General features: G+C 30.6%; 2 protein-coding genes across 3 annotated transcripts in view; both read right to left on the bottom strand.

Annotated features, from left to right (window-relative positions):
• LOC113393247 (eukaryotic translation initiation factor 3 subunit G) overlaps positions 1-18,117 on the bottom strand; it is a 75,908-nt gene that overhangs the window by 21,795 nt on the left and 35,996 nt on the right. The window lies entirely within an intron of this gene.
• Positions 845-17,817, bottom strand: LOC113393241 (polyamine-transporting ATPase 13A3-like). The gene is made up of 20 exons (XM_026630031.2): positions 17,599-17,817; positions 13,974-14,201; positions 13,664-13,892; positions 13,191-13,395; positions 12,410-12,623; positions 11,141-11,271; positions 10,874-11,056; positions 10,402-10,590; positions 10,103-10,315; positions 9,843-9,980; positions 9,565-9,678; positions 9,130-9,403; positions 8,797-8,924; positions 8,556-8,679; positions 4,300-4,461; positions 3,859-4,013; positions 3,462-3,685; positions 2,713-2,861; positions 2,389-2,576; positions 845-2,086 (listed from the first exon to the last, which is right to left on the bottom strand). The coding sequence occupies exons 1-20, from the start codon at positions 17,630-17,632 to the stop codon at positions 1,934-1,936; spliced, it is 3,435 nt and encodes a 1,144-aa protein (XP_026485816.1). The 5' UTR covers positions 17,633-17,817; the 3' UTR covers positions 845-1,933.

Here is an 18,117-nt window from a genome sequence, read left to right as displayed (position 1 = left end):
CTTGCTTTTTGAGGTACATGTATGGAAACATTGACAAAGTCCAAACTGCTACTGAAATTTTTTTAACAGAAAAACCCAATCGTCATTTGTTGAACCAACTCGGGATTTCATCCCAGGATCTGCAGCCTTATGAACTAGCCACTGGACAAACGAGCCTATTAAACCGCTCACATGAGAAAGAGATAGCAATGTTTTCTCTTTTTAATTTGATGATTTATTTTAGTGTAGCAATATCTTTTCGTGCAATAGATTTTGCACTATTATTATTAAGATTTATTTTGTGTAATTTTAACCTTTATGTACATAAAGGTATGCTTCATTGAATACAATCGTTTTTCCAACTTTTTTTTTATTTAATTCATGTTTTGTACTTAAATAGATAGAAATATAAGATGATGAGTGAGAAGAGAAACAACACAGCCTTAGATCATCTCACTCCAATTAAATTTAATTTCTATAAGATCACATAAATAAAATTATACTGATTACTTGTATTCAAAGGACAGAATTGTTTATCAGACAAATTAGTCTTTTAATATTTTTGGTATAATTTGAATAAATTATTTGCATAAAATACATCTAAGTTGTTATGCTACAACTACCGTAGTAATTACTATTTTATCTAATTTTACACTTTATTTCTAAAGATTAACCTTAAAAACATTATATTATCCAATGTAAATACCTCAAAAACTTTTATGCTATTGACATTAAAAAAAGCTTCAATGTTGTTCACAAGAATAAGTTTTCAAAAAATTAATCTTTAATTTTCTAGACATTTTCTAGAATTGAAATTTCTAGACATTTCAATAGAAAGAGTGAAGATAAATAAACAACTTTGATCATAAATTGACAAGATATCATTGGTCGAAATCTGCAACGATCTTCATTATAAATAAATGGGACCTTTGAATGTCAGTGAAGTTGGTATCTGAACTTAAAAAATTAAAGTGGATATAAGTAGTAAAGTGAAATAGTGTTGTATTATAATTTAAGATATATTAATTAATAACTGTTTATAGGGTACAATATAGCTGTTCTATTAGCAAATCACATTGAATATGTTAATCTAAGGTTTGTTTCCTCCTGCCCATGGAATTTAGTGTCGTTTTCTTAATGTACTGCAGGGTTAACAAATAACTTTGCTTTTTCTTGCATGTAAAACTAACATAGATGTTTTAAGGAACTGTGTTTGCCATATTTGTATATAATAGAAATTAAAACTAGGTTAGAATGTGGTTTGCCAATCATAATATGTAATATTATATTCACTCAAAATCAACTAAAGATCAAAACAATTAAATAAACAAAGTTATAAATCTCAATCTTAAGTAGGAGTTTATTTTACTTCCAACATCATGTTTCATGGAAATTGGAAAGTGTTATTTTTTGTACAACTTACAAGTACAAAAGTAGATGAAACTACATTACACAAATAATTTTAAATTATCATATAATTAATTTTAGTATCTATAGTTTCATAAATATTCATATTTGGGTAAGATATGATCAGTAGTAAGTATAAAAATGATACACTCAGCTAAAACACCTCAAATACTATTCGCAAATACGCAGCGTAACCTATCTGTATATTATTAAATAAACATATGGAATTTTGAATCTATGCTATTATTATAAAGCTGCACAGTTTATATTCTTGAATATTAAGTCTGTGAATTTGAATTAAAACATAATAATAATAAGCTATAACATAACATGGGAACGGAGCAGTAATCGTAAATGTCAACCGATCCGACAAACTGTGCTAGTATTTAGTTAATGAGATGTACTTAGTTACTTAGACATCGAGTGCATGAATCAGACACGTATAATCTAAATTGAACGCGGGTGCGATCGCGGTCACATGTAAGTCTATATAAAATCCGTCGGCACTATTGCGTGTCCGCTGCCGCGTCACGGGCGCGCCGGGCCGTCAGCACGCGAGCGCGGGCGACGCGGGCGACGCGGGCGACGCGGGCGCCCACAGCGGGCACGCCGCCTCGCCCGCCGCCTCCTCCTTGTCGGAGCACCGACGGCGCAGCACGCGCAGCAGGGCGGAGAATCGATCTTGATCCGACAGAGTCGCCTGTGATTGTCAAAATTGATATATAATGGCACTTTTTATTTATTATGACTTACACTAACACAGCAAATGAGCATGACATTATATAGAAAATTATTTTAAGCATAAATATTTTAACCCAATTTTTAGTAGCAAATGTAACAAATAAATAATGATCCATAACCAACATATTTCATCTCGGCACAAACATGGTCCACTATAAAGTCTTATAATATTTAATTTGTCTTCATTAGCTATCTAACTCTAAAGAAACATGTAAATTTTTACCGTGTAAGATGGTTTTAATAAATTCTCATAAAACAAACCTCAGTGGCTATTGCTAGCAGAAGATGCAGAACTGGTACAATCAGCAAATAAACTCTAAATCTATAAGTTTCAGGATCTGACATGTTCACAGCCTCAACTTCCATGTAATCTGTCAGTGCTTTCCATGGACACAACAATAGCACTGTCACAAACACAGCCTGAGTTACTAATGTTATCACCAAGTAATCTGAAACAGGTGTTAATAAATTATAAATGTATTTATTTAATTATTATTATTCAATATTTTTTTCTTATAATTAATATGAAGAGGAACTAATGTTTTATTATTTGTCATCGTTTAAAAATTAAAAAAATATACTCACAATTGGTGCAAAATGGTTGACGGAAAGGCCAACCTTTAGCATAAACACAGGCCATAATTAAGTACTGGAATGATGTAATAATGAATATAACTGTATTTTCCCAACACACCACTTGCTCTACATTTGCTCCACCTTCCACTGGTTTAAACCTTAAAACAAAATATAATGTTGTAGTTATTTACTAATATTATAGACATGGTGTGTCAATCAATCACACTCAAAGAGGTAGACAAATTGTAATAAATTTTGGCATAGAAGTTACTATATTGTTAAACAGATTATAGAACGCCTTTTTACTTATTCATAAAAATATTTTAACTGAAATTTAAGCTACGCCGAGCAAGGCAGGAGGGCATCAGTTGGTTATTTATCAAACAATCTAAATGTTGGCATTATATAAATATTCCAACGACCATTGATTGTTCAACATGTGACCTGTCCACTTTCGCAAGCCATATCGGCAATCCCTATTCTTCGCCGGATAATCTGATCAGTGTTATTATGACCTTGAATTTGTGGACTAGTCTCAGCCTACAGTCTACGTCAGGCATTATGTCATGGCAGGTAAAACGCATCAGTTGAAACATTTCCGTTTCATTACGGTATAAGCGACATAGCGTCTTGACCAAGGTTTTCATTCGTAGATATTCATTCAGTTTTAATTTTGTTAATTAAAATAGGTACAAGAAAAAGTCCTTGTAGTATAAAAAATTAAAGCATAAAAGAAATCAAAATCATCGAAAACTTACCATTCCTGAGACTCCAGAAGATAAACAGCAGATAGTTGCATGATCAAAACAAGTAAAACTTGCATTATCAAGGGCAATATGCTTGTGATGGCTACAAGGGAAACTGGTGGTGACTGCTTGGTAAGTACAGGGCCAGGCTTCGCTCGTCCCAACGAGAGTGCCAGTAGAGTGGTCAGAACAAGATCGATGTACAGGAACTGATTGTTACCAAGAATAGAGTAGAACTAAAAAGAAAATGTTTTACAATTAATTAACTGCTTGTTAAAAAATTTTTTATACATTTATATTAAATCATACATCACCAAAAGATTTAATTTCAATAGTAACACTGTTGTGCTTCCAGTATATTAACTATTATAATAAAAAACTGATTATTGGTAATAAATATTAAACTCACATTATAGAGGATGAGTATGGAGAAGAACTGAATAAGCGAATAGAGAGCCATGTACTTGAAGATGGCAAAGGACGTACTGAGCGCGCATCTTCCCTCCAAAGCTAGCAATTTTACACATCGTATATTTTGTTCTTGAGATGTAAATGGTGCAGCCACTAAAAAGAAATAATAATTTTTTTTAACATAATAGTTTGTTTTAACATTTTTTTTTTTGTGGAAAAATTTAAGTATATTAAAAGTTTTGACTACTGTCTAATCTAACAATATATCAATCATTATTTTTCTCTTGCCCTGGTCCCATTTATTCAGTTCGAATGAATGAATAGGCTTCGACCCCACCGGAGTTTGAACCCAGGACCTCGAGATCGGCCTTAGGTATTGTATAAGAAGTAATTTGAAATGGTCTCCGTACTGTAAGACAAAGCTTATCGATAGTATTACCTGAGGCGTCGGCTTCCGACAGCGAGATGCCGACGTGCGCGGCTTTGAGCGCGCCGCAGTCGTTGGCGCCGTCGCCGCACATGCCCACCACCAGACCCGCGCCCTGCAGCGCCGTCACCAGCTGCGTCTTCTGGTCCGGCCCAAAGCGACCGAATATCATGCCTGGAATCAAAAGTATAGTTCAATCATGTCTGTCGGTAAGCAGCATGGCATAGAAGCTTATAATTTCGTAATACATCATCCAAGCCGCGCAGATGCAATTACACTTTAGAAAATAAGTACAAACCCAGATCTTGTACGTTAAATTATCGGAGTGTATTAGTGACTTCGTGCTTACAAATTGTGTTAGTGCGCGTGAGACGATTTGCATAAGAGTAAGGATAGCAAAAAATGTACAAATTACAAAAAACATTGTATAGAAACCGCCATAAAACAGATTTTTTTTAAGACACTAGAGCACTTATTTTTTTGTCCCTATGTTTTTTTTTTCATAACATAGTTATTATAAGAAATATAATCATGCTAAAATCACAAAAAAATACGAATTTTACTGCTCTTTTCAGACGTCTAGTAAACAAATATAACGAATATAAAAAAAAAAGGAAAACATACCAACATAGCCAAAGCTAGATAGTTACATAGATTAAAATTGATTTAGTTTTCTTGAAGAAAACAGGGGAATACGAAACAGCGATTTCATATATTTTAAATAGGTAAAATCAGTTTGAGCTGCAGTTGTGCCTATCGCACTCTATTCGGGCGTGGTGAGGGCGGAGAGGATCGTAAAAATGCGTATGTATTTTATGCATGTGTGTATGTGTACAGTCAAAAAAGAGATGCGTCGTAGTCGATAGTTATAGTATCGATACCTACTCTAACCTTGTTCATCGATATCGATATATTTGCAAAGTCTTTAGTAACGGGACACTATAAATATAGGAGATTGTTTTTTACTTTTGAATAAAGAATACATAAAATAGCGTGATATGATAATTCAAAAGTTATGAGACTATCTAATCCTAACTTTGCCCACGGCTTCGTCCGCGTTGTATATTGATACGTCTATTCCTCGCGAACCGTATTTTTTTTCTGGGTGAAAGGTACCTTGCATGATATAATATTATATTATATAATGAGGTAAGAAACTTTAGGGTATGTAAATAAAAATATATATATATATAATAGAAGATATTTAAAACTATAATATAACTATTGCTAATTATATATCTTACATACCACTTTAAACTATTTGGTGCTTTCAAAAAAGATTGTCCCGAATAAAATAGGAAGGTAGTAATAATAAGACGTGAACACCACAGAAATCACCTCGAAACTGCACCGACACGAGTAGATATTGACACCCTTCACGCAAAAGTCGTAACATGCTTTTTTTGTCAAAAAAATATATTTTGGTACTATAATGTAATAATACATATAATAAAATTGGATTGTCTGTTTGTAATATTAAAATAACCCATTTTTACTAGATGCATATGTATGTATACACGGTACATATACCAAAATAACTTGTTTTACAATTTTTGTCTGTCTGTCTGTCTGTTTGTTCCGGCTAATCTCTGGAACGGCTGAATCGATTTCAACGGGACTTTCACTGGCAGATAGCAGATGTAATAAGGAGTAACTTAGGCTACTTTTTTCGAGTTGGTTTTTGCGTGGTCGGTGTTAGTGGATTATACGTCGAGAGTAGGAACGTACGATTATATGCGTGGTCTCATATTGTAAAGTAAAAGCGGGCCCTTCTGTCACGAGTATTATATTATACTCACTAGAGGGTCCCAACCTTTATTTGCTATGTACAACTTGATAAAGAATAAACTATTTTTCATTTTCATTTTTTCACTAAAAAAAAAGTAAAGACCTTGTGTCATATTACTTAAGGGGACTACATGAGCTAAATGCAAGTTTTATAATGCAAAAAGTATATGATCCAATGCAGTAAACCAAATGAAAAAAATATATGATAATCTTCAGGATACATGCTAGTTATTTGTTATTTTGAAAACATTATGTAATTAATTTGGTACGATAGAAAAAAATCACAAAGTTACCTCTAAAAAAATCTTTTAACTAATAATAACTATACTTATATACATTCAATAATTCTGGTTTTTTGTCAGATTATTCTACAAGTGTGCGTAAACGCCGTGTACAGACATTGCCGGCCGAGGCCTGATGCTATACAGACGTGTCGATTTTTTCGCCGCATCATTACGTTACGCGATATTTTTTTGTAATTTTAATTGTAAATTCATTGTTTCATGTTTTCTTATAATAAATATTATTCTTTCTTGTAAATAAATATATTAAGTTAAAATAGTGGAGTAGTAATTAGGCATTTATTTTTTATTATATTATTTGTTATAAATTTTAATTGTGTAAATATGGGAAATAAAGTGAAACGCGTGAGGAAAACTAAAAAACGTTTATATAAATTAAGCGCCGAACATGCATATGAACGATATTAAAAGGTAAGAGTATTTTATTAGCTAACATATTTTTTTTTATAAATTATGAATATTGAAAACATCTATTAGAAAAAATGTGCAATCAGTTCGCATAGAATCAGATTTTTCGAGCTATTATTTAAATATTACGATAGAGTATTTGGTCAAAGTAAGGAAAACATCAATTGAGAGTGACTACTTTCGATCCCCATGAACTTGAAGCAATATGATATTTTTCATTAAAAGTACTATGGGGCATATTTAGATACATATTTTTTAAATACATACTTTTATTATTAATAAAAATATAATTACTAACATATATTTATTTTTTACAGAATAAAGAAAGTCGAAAAATATTTTAAGTTTAATTAAATCAGTTTTATTTTTTAATCATTTTCGAATAACAGTCAAAAGCAATACAAATAATTCTAATATCCTATCTATTTTTCTGAGATTTATGATTAAACCTAGTATGATTAACCTAGTTAACCAATGATTCAACCGAATCAACTTGAAGACATTTTTTTCTAGTAAATATTTAGATGTTTTTTTTTTTTTAATTGAATATATATTTTTTCTTTGTGAACCGATATTAATAAAACGAACAAACACTACGCTATATGTTACCCCACGGTTACTACAATACAGATTTCGAACACTTACGATTTTATTATATAAATAGATTATCAAACTTTTATAAAATGTTAAAAATTGGTATGTTTTAATATTTAGTATAAGAACTAATTGTGGTATAATAATATAAATAAAAGAAAAAAAAGGTTAAAACTGTCTAGTTTATTGTATACAAAATATAAATAAAAATATTGTAAGTTTAATTGAATCAGTTTTATTTTATAATCATTTGTTAACTAACATCGAAAGAAATAAAAACAATTCTGTTGTCCTATCTATTTTTTATGAGATTTATGATTGATCTTACTTCGCTCGGTTTGGCGCCATCTATTAGAATATTTGGGCGTAGCCTCGTTACCTCGCTTAACCATTAGTTCAAGGGCTTGCCGTTTTTGTCGATTTTGTAAGTGTGTGCGTGCGATTCTCAAGGGCACTTAGCTCTTGTAGTCCTCTTTATGCGCGGGAGGTGTCGAATTATCAAGTTCTCAATCGCTAGTTGCCCGGGCGGAGGAAGCGGTACGCCCTATGGCACGCACACTTGCTCAATGCACTGTCAGCTCACACACACATTGATAGCTCGGGCACAGCGCGGCAGCAATAGTTTGTTAAAATACCTAATCTTCAAATTTCTTGCAGCCCGCGTTTCGTCTTAAAACTCCAGAAAAGTTGTTTATCAAAGTGCCAGATGATATTGAAATGACGGTTTTTGCCTATCTGATGCCACACCATGGTGTTTTAGGTCACGTGATATACAGACTAAAAATTACGACTTTAAATTTTAATATAATAAATTAATAATGCGCTTTTATGACTCAATATCAAAATATTTAAGTATATTTCTACATATATTTAAATTTTTATCAAACTTCATAATTTATTTTTCACTACCGAAAATACCCTATTATACTACATATCAATAAGTGCTAATAATTAAATCGTCAATCAAAATATTACACTCTCAAAAATATAATAATTTGTTAACAACCATCTAAAGTAAAATATATTTACGTCCACACTACTGTGAAATATTACTGCAGATAAAAACAGAGCTTTAAACATAGCTTAAGATAATTCGCAATAAAATTAATTAGATTTTTTATGCATTAGAATAGTTAGTATAGTTTATATAAGAAAAAAGTAATGAAATCTACCTACCTTTATTAACAATGGTGGGAATCATCTCCGGGTAATATGTACGCATGACAGCCCAAGTTTTGCCCTCCATTGCTATGACATATGCATCCATTGCTAATTTAGGTGGACCACCTTCGCCTACCACCTGCAATCATAGAATATTCTTAATATTTTATTTTAAACTTCAATACTATTATAATAAAAATTACAATTGTTATATCTATCAATAAATATGTATGAAATTTAATGTCCAAATACTAACTTCCATAATAAGTGCTGGTCTCTCATCATTATTTAGTTGTTGTGATGCAGTTATGAGCACCACTTTTTGATGAGGCTGAACCATTGAACAACCTCGAGCTACCGACATGGCAGTCATTATATTATCCCCTAAAATAAAAGAATTTTTAACAACTGCTCTTCATACATCCATATTTTACATGCTCCATTGTGAATGCATTCCTTTTTAATTCAAAGAAAGATTTAACATAAATAGTGGATTCACTAAAAAATAATGCAGTTACCATAGAGAAGTTTTCTTTTTTAATTAATAAACTTATTTCAATTTAATTCAGTATATTGTTCAGTTACTTACCAGTGACCATAACCTGTCTCATATTAGCATCATGTAATTCTTTTATAACTTGCGTTGTCTCCGGTTTCAGGCTATTTTGCATGACTAGAAAGCCTAAAAACATCATATCGCATTCTATTGTCTCTCGCTTTAGTCTTTGTGCGTCAACCCACTTCATCTTACGATCCAATTTCTTATAGGCGAGACCAATCACTCGGAAACCATTTGATGTATACTCGTTGAGAACGGTGCTAAAGTTATCTGGTAGTGAATCTGGATCACACATGCCTGCAACCTTGGAGTTTTATTTAAAGTTTTTTTTTAAATACCTAACACTAATTTTCAAATAAATTCATGTAGTATTTCTTTTATTTTTATAGTAGTAAGTTAATATTAATATATTCTCATTCAAAAATGTTGGCCAACTTTATAGTTATAGTGAAGATTTTTAATTACCTTTTCAGGAGCTCCTTTTACATAGTAAACCATTTGGGGCTGACCAAGAACTCGAGCAATAACTCCCATAGATTGCTGAGATGACGAAAAATGAAATCTTCGGAGCAATCCAATCTGAAATATTGAAAAATGTATTAGTTTAGTTTATTTAAAAAAAATAATTGTATAGTATCCCAAATTTAGTAGATCCTTCAAGCTACGTATTACGTATATTTAAAGAAGCATTATATAACATACGTAATATTATATTATAGCTACGAAACCTTAAATAAACATACCTCATAAGGCATCTCCATTGTAAATGGGTCATAGTTGTCCAAGTTCTGAAGATCCTCATTATGAACAGTGGCAGGCTTTACTATAGCTGGGGTCAAGTTGTCATATCTGGTATTTTCAGGACCTGGCTCTTCCAACACCTTAATTTTAAAAATAACAAATTAGTTATGGATAAAAAGAAAACAATATGTGTTACATTACACTCACTCATCTAAACTTCTTAAATATATACTATCACAAATAACTAGGAAACTATAAATACCCATTGAGTGAATTCAAACATCTTCAAGTCCAATGGATCTCCTTTCAATTGTCCTTGAATGCTTGTGAGAGAATGGCAAGATGCTAGGGCTTGAACAAGAGGACTTTTATTGGGTAGATCAACAATTTCATTGCAACGGCGTCCAAATTTCTCAGTAGGGTTAAATGGTATCACTGCATAAAAGTCCAGCCCATCCTCTGTCAGAGTTCCCGTCTGAAATGTTAAATTAAAATTATTACTAAAATTTAATTATTAATTAATTTAATATTACAAGCAAAATAAAAACAAACGTAATTTACTTTGTCGAAGCACATGACTTGCAGTTTTCCGCACATGATTATACGCGGAGGTGACACGCAAAAGATTTTATTGCGCTTGAGCCGCTGCTGGCTGTAGACGATGCCTGCCGTCATAGCGGCGGGTAGCGCTGGAGGCACCACGATGGTAATTATATCCAGTGTTCGAAGCACAATCGTACCCAAGAGGCTCTGAAAAGTATGGGAACAAGAATACAATGGAATTTGTGTGTATAAATTGATTTTGAAGTGTAGAGAAGCAAGTAATGTTTAATTTTCTATTTTCTTCTTCTCAAAGTATCAGAAGTGTCAATGTATAACAAAATAAATAACAGTACATTTTTCTATCGAAGTTAAAATTAATAATTTTAAAATGTGAACAATTCATTATTTGTAGTTTTTAACATAAATTCATACTAAAAATCCTATGTATATGAATAAATATATATGGCAAGAAACCGTAATAGTAACTTACGCCTCTTCGTACGTAAAGCCAAATCGAGTATCCCATTCCGATAGCGGCAATGCAGAACATAAATATGACGAACTTAACGGCGTCTTTATAAAACTGGAAATCAAATTTTTTTGGAAATAAAATACTTTTTATCAACTCTCCTTTGGCGGTGTAAAAGCCAGTGCGAACGACTTTCGCCAACACCTGAAACGAAGTTCACTTATAATTAACTAAATAAACTAACAAGACTCACATAAAATTAAATAGTATAAATGTTTTAAAAAATACCTGATTGTTTCCATAGAATCTTGTTTGAATAACGTGTGTGCCAGCAAACAGCGTATGCCTCTTGTGCGTATCAGTTGAGTAAACTTCTTGTGAAATGCACGGGGGACCCTTCATGACAGGTACACTTTCACCTATAAATATTATATAATTCACTAACTGACTACAATTTTTTATTATATACCACTCATTTTATTTTATAGTAGTGTCTCGAAGATGAATAATTATAAAATGTTTTTGTTTATAAAAATTTGCTTTCCTAAATAGAACTTAACAGAGGCAATTGCCTCTTTTAAGAAAAGTCCTTTCAAGGAAGCTCTGAGTAATATTTTAGAAGATTGTATATATAGTAGTACATATTGTACATAAAGAACATTCAAAGTTTAATTTTACTCGAAAAGTTCGTCTAGTAGATTCGTTACGTTAAGTTCGACTATATAAAAATGCACTAAAAACGCTGAGACAGAATCTTCTGGATATAACTTCGTTAATTTTTAAAGCAACGTTTTTTTCAAGCAAAGTAATTTCTTCAGTTAAATTATTTTTTTATGTAATCAGCGAATTGCTGGTCGAATATTTGCTATTACCGCGCACGTGGCTATAATATTTTTAAGAATTTTGAAAAACAAATTGTCTTTTATATTTTGTATTATGAACATAATATAAATGTAAAATTTAGCCGAACTTAAATTTAAAAACTTAGTAGAACCCGTGCGAACACTGGTTCGAAAGTGTATGATGCATAACTCAACAATTAATTCTCCCAATAAAGGGTACAAACGATTCATTGATGTCGTTTATGAAAGATTTACATAGCACAAGCCCTTAATTAACCTTAAAATTGTCCGCTATACAATCAATTGTCAGACGCGATGTCCTACATCTACCATAAGACATGGAACCTTTATTTTATGGTACACAGTTATCTAATAATTTGTTTTTATATTGATTTGAATCATCCTAGACAGTACAATAAATTTGAAAGTGAGTTTTTTTTTGTCTTTTTTTTACATAACTGCTACTCAACTTATCAACATGAAATTTAGCATATACTTACCTAAATTCTTACTTAAGACACTAACACTAGTATCCAAATGAAAGTTATAGAATAATTCTAATATACTTTAAAATCCATAATATATGCTATTTTAAAACTTAAAATTTAATAAGATTATTCTGTCAACTCTGGATGTCCTAAATTCATCAATAATATCTACTCTATTTGTTCATCGTAAATTTCCGCTGCAGAGTGAGTCACGCACACTGACTCACCGGTGAGCATGGACTCGTTGACGATGCAGGTGCCGGTGAGCAGCATGGCGTCGCACGGCATGACGCAGCCGTCGGGCGGCAGCACCAGCACGTCCCCGGGGACCAGCCGGCTCGCGTTCACCACGCACTCCTCGCGCCCCGTGCGCGTCGGCCGCAGCACCGTCACCGTGAACGTGCTGGTCGAGCCCGCCATTTTGTGCAGGTTTATACTCATCTGGAAACATTATTTCTATGATTCACCTTCACATATTTACGTACCTATCTCACAATGCTTAGGCTGAAAAATACAAATTAAAAATTATTGATGATTTGTCTAAGTTATGGTCACATAATTTAAGTAGAGATCACTATCAGCACTTAAAACCTAAAAAATAAAAAAAAATAAGTTTGAGGTTCGTATATGATATGAATTAATTTATTTAAGGCCAGGCACTGCTATTTTTCTTTAGAAAACTATCAAAATGTCATATAAAATACAATGAAATAAAAGTTAATTTGTGGTTGAAAATAAAAAAGCTCCTAATGAAATTAATATTAAATAAATACTACACTCAATGTTGTATTATTAAAATTGCTAAATTGAAATTTTGTATTAAAAATTGTATATTGTAGTTCATCATCACTACATGATAAATTAATTTTTCCTTTGTTTTGAATAATTTCAAACAATATTGTGGTGTCTCTTAAGACATTTTCGTGTTATTGAGATAAATTAGGAACAATTTTTCCTTTTATTGTTATCTTGTTGGTAAAACCAATGTACATTTTTCATTTTATTTACCTGTTTAGTTTGATAAAGAGCCATCATACACGACGCTGCAGAAAGAAGGAAAACGCAAGTTGCATACTGGTAATATTCATCCAGTGACCATAAGATTATAGAGAAAACTTGAAATAAATAAAATGGATTGAATACTTCATTCACAAATATCGTCCAGTAGCACTTTACTTCGACTTCCACTGAATTGCCTCCATATAATTTAATCCTATTAACAAAAAACATATTATTAAAAAAACCATTGGGAATAAAAATAAAAACATTGCATTGGAGCTACTAATTATTTAAATAAAAACATAAAACTTAATAAGGTCCAATGAAATTGTGATCAAATCAACTTGGAGAGTTATAATTAACCCAATACAAAAAAGATTAATCATAATTGGTTCAATTGAATGGATATGTTATATTCGAGCATACATAAATAACATAGGTACTTACAATTAAATAATAAAATTACATATAAAATTACTTACAGTTCATTTTGTTGCCTTTTATTGATGCCACACATATTTTCCATTAACAGGCTTATTGTTAGTTTTTCATTGAGTGCCAATACATTGATGAAGGTTCCATTATCATTAAGCCATATATAGCGGCTATGTTGGTAAATGAAGTAGCGTAGTCTATTTCCTCTATGGCTGGAGAGGCTCAAATCTACTTCATTTACCTTTTCGATCTGGAAAGAATCTTCGCCATCCGTTACTAAAATATAAAAAAAAAATTGAATGTCTGCCCTATTAATTATTTTACCTAAAATTGAATAACCACGTCATAAATTCTTACCACATAATTCATCAGCCGTTTTCAAACTGCATTTTATATATTTAAATCGATTTAATGTTGGATAATATGAAAATGCAAAATATGGTAGACCGCATAGTGACATGCAAACTGTATGAAATATAACTGCACGTATTTTTGAGTACTTGTAGCCGTAGATTTTAATAACTTGCTCATCGGCATTTGTTTCCAAGATTTGCCATTGGGCCTCCCCAATAACTTCATATTCATCTGTAATATAAAAGAACACGGTCTGTATACCTCACTGGGGATAACTGTTGGGTGTGGCAATAGCATGTGTTTTTATGTTTGCCTATTTTATATTTACCTCTCAAATTCGTAGAATACAAATCTAAAACAAATTTGTTTAAGACAAATATTAGTTTTTTCAAATATTTCTACATAAAAACTTAGGTAAAGTTACTATAATTCGCATGTTTCTTAGTTATTTAAAGTTTAAATAAAATCGACATAATATTTATACTAGGACCTTGTTTACATTAAGTAATTTCATAGCTCATAACACTAAGGGAGCGTTCAACTATTACGTAACACAATTTTTGAAGATTTTTGACCCCCCCTCCTCCCCTTGTAACGCAACGTAACGTTTTTCTGTACCCCCCTCCCCCTCTCTAAACTTTACGTAACACTCAAGTGACCATTTTTACCCTAAAGTCGCAAAAAGTTATGTTATAGTTATTATCTTTGGTATAGTTTTAATTAAATTTGCGATAATAATACTAAATAAAACAAGAGATTTTGTTTATTTTTTATAAATTTTTGGCTTTACACGTAATCGTTATCGTCTGAGATCTGAGGTCTGAGACAGTCTTGCCATGCACGTAACGACAGTGCATTTGAACACTCTTGTGAGATGTGAAATAGATCCCACAGGTTGCCCATTTGGGAGATTTAATTCCCTAATTTTTTATTTAAAAAAAAAAAACAATGTTACGTAACGTGTTGTAAGAAAGACCCCCTCCCGCCCCTGTAACGCATCGTAACGTTATACGAGACACCTCCTCCCCCCAAATCGCGTTACGTAATACTTGAACGTTTACTTTACTTAGGACAAATTAGGGGAATTTGTCCTAAGTAGTATTATTTTTTGTTTTTTATCCTTTTTTAATTTGTAGATACCTAATAAAAAAGAGATTTTCATTTACATATGTATAAAATTTATTTTTATACCATCTACTTCTATTCTATAAATATGCAATGTTAGTTTCTATATAACTTATTTATGTATAAGATAATTATATTTTTAAGACTGGTGGTGAATATGGTGTTTTTATAAAGGTTGTTGATACTCTATATGGATGGAATCCTTTTAATTCACATAATCTTTGAGTTATAAGAACTAAGAAAATAGATTATCTGGTCTAGTTTAAAATAACAAATAACAAATTTACAAAACCTACCTGTGTTTTAAGTTATTATGAGTTTATATTATAATTCTAATTCATTACACTAATAGGAGTTATAGTAAAAAAAAAATATAATAAACATTTATGCAGAATGATTACCTTTTACGGGTATGAGAGAATGATCATTCGGATAAAACCAAAGTAATTATGACTATAAATTTTATGAAAATCAATACATATATTCTACATAGTGTTCACCAACATACCTTTTCCTGAAAATATTCAATTTATCCTTGAATCGAGAGGACCATTTTATTGAGTGACTGATAAGACAAAGGTGTAAATAAAATAATTACACATTTTCGATATGGGTAATAAAAAAGTGTTTTAAATTGGCAGATAATTTTACAACATGTGCTTCATTAACAAACGAAGCACATGTTGTAAACTCCTTCTTGGCAATGAAGAAAAACATTTTGAGGAAAACTGAATGTAAATGTGCCATATGTATATCCACCAACCCACACTACAGCAGTGTAGTGAATAAGCTCCAAACCAGTTCTTCAAAAGGAGAGGAGGTATTGGATTAAAAGCTCAACAGAAGAATATTTATGGGCTGTGACTTTCTCTATCCGTAAATTGTTATTGACAAATTTATTTATTTTTATTTAACATATCATTCTATTTTTAAAGTATATGTATTGTTTTTATAAGAATGAAACTGTTGAAAATATTTCATCTGACCTCTCAAGCATAATATTACAAAATAGATATCTAAAGCAATAATTCAAATCTGATAACAATTTAATCTTATCAGTAGACCATCATATGTCCTGAATGAATCAATATTACTGTGTATTCTATGATAATCATGTGTATTGGTTCAAATGCATGTAAAATGCAATAGTTAAAATTAAATATTATTAAATTTAATAAAAATTTTGGATTCTCAATATTTATTTGACCAAGCTAATCTTTACAACGATGTAACTATTTTTTTATGGGTTTTCAAATGGATATAGAAGATTGTTATGTAATATTAGATTATATTGATCGTTTTATAAATAGCAAATTATTAACTATAATTTTTTAGTCAATAAGCTTAATTTGCAACAGATTTAACTTTATATGTAAACATATGCATAATAGAATTATATGAAACCAATACTACAAAACAATTAAAAACACAAACAAAGGCAGTACAAACTAGAAGGCATGGTGATTATTTTGATTGTTAATGGTTTAAAGGTGCAAACACAATATTATGCTATCATCACACATAATAAAGACATATACATGTTACAATGTTTTTAGTAAATAATAATTGTAATGTATTTGTCTTTATCCCAACAGTATCCCCAGCATAGTAAATGGTGAACTTATTTCTATTATAAATTAACACAAAATACACAAAAACAATATTTATAAAATTAATAATAATACACTAAGAGCATGATAATGTAGATAAATATTTAAGTGCAATAATTATATAAATATATAAGAAAAAAGTAAAACACATAAAACTAGCATTAACATAAATTATTTTAATATTATATATAACAGCAGATGATACAAGCTAATATATGTAAATGAAACAAATAAAGTTTTCTTCTGACTGTAGAAGTATTAATATTCATGATGATAATATGAATATTAAAAATATGTAATATTCACAGAAGTAAATTTTCTAAAGACAAGACAAATATAATTGTATATATATTCCTTTGAGTAATATACCTCAATTTCAAACATTACATATAAAAATTTAGAATAAATTAATCAATCAAAAAAATACTCATATTTTATCAGAGATCTATATTGAAGTTTTATTATAAATATTAGTTGGTAATAAAATATTATGTGTAAAACTAATAATATTTTACTAATCTATATATAATATAATTTTCCTAGTTTTCAATTAATAATATTCTTTGTTTAGTTTTTATATTCCTGTATTTTTCATTAAGAATAGCATATTTCATAGAAAATATATTATAGGTAATGTTTAAAAATCTTAAAAACGAAGTTCAAATTAATTTTGCCTGAGCCTTCATCTCATTTTAACCCTTATGAACCGTAAAATTAAAAATAATCGACTTGAATTTAAGGCACTTACGTGGAAAGGTTGGTGAATGTACAAATTACATTATGATTTAAATACGATATCTATTAGTTTCTGATAGAAATTAGAAGGAAAGATTAAAAAATAAAGTAAATCATTGCAGTAAATAGTATTTTAAGAGAATTTGATCTATACTTACCATTTGCAACTAAAGTAGTATTCATGTTCAGCATTCCCAATTATTCTATTTCAACACGAAAAATTAAGGCATAATATTGAGATGTTATTAACTTTATTATTCTCGAATGCTACCTCATTTCAAGTAACATTTTATTTTATGGGATTCCATAAAATAAAATCGCGCCCTCACATCACACCATTTATGATTGAGAAGAAGCAAGTGCTGCCTTGCGCCTTGCTTGCTATTAAACAGTATTGCTAGCTAGAAAAATAGGTAAACCATGTAAATTCGGATTTATTTAATGTTGATATTAATTAGACATTTAAATTAAAAATAAATATTATCCAGTAAAATTGTAGCTCTAATTAATAAAAGATAATTATTTTACTTGATACTTGTTTGAGATATAAATTTCTAGTGATATTTCAATTTGATTTAATTTAAGTTATATATAGTCATTTACTCAACATGCGTATTCATTTTTTATACAGTTTTTAAGATTCTGCAACCAAGTAATGAAAATCAGTAGAGTCAATG

This window comes from Vanessa tameamea, chromosome 6 (assembly GCF_037043105.1).
Source record: "Vanessa tameamea isolate UH-Manoa-2023 chromosome 6, ilVanTame1 primary haplotype, whole genome shotgun sequence".
Lineage (NCBI taxonomy): Eukaryota > Metazoa > Arthropoda > Insecta > Lepidoptera > Nymphalidae > Vanessa > Vanessa tameamea.
Note: the sequence above shows the minus strand (reverse complement) of the source record. Positions and strands in the feature narration are given on the sequence as shown.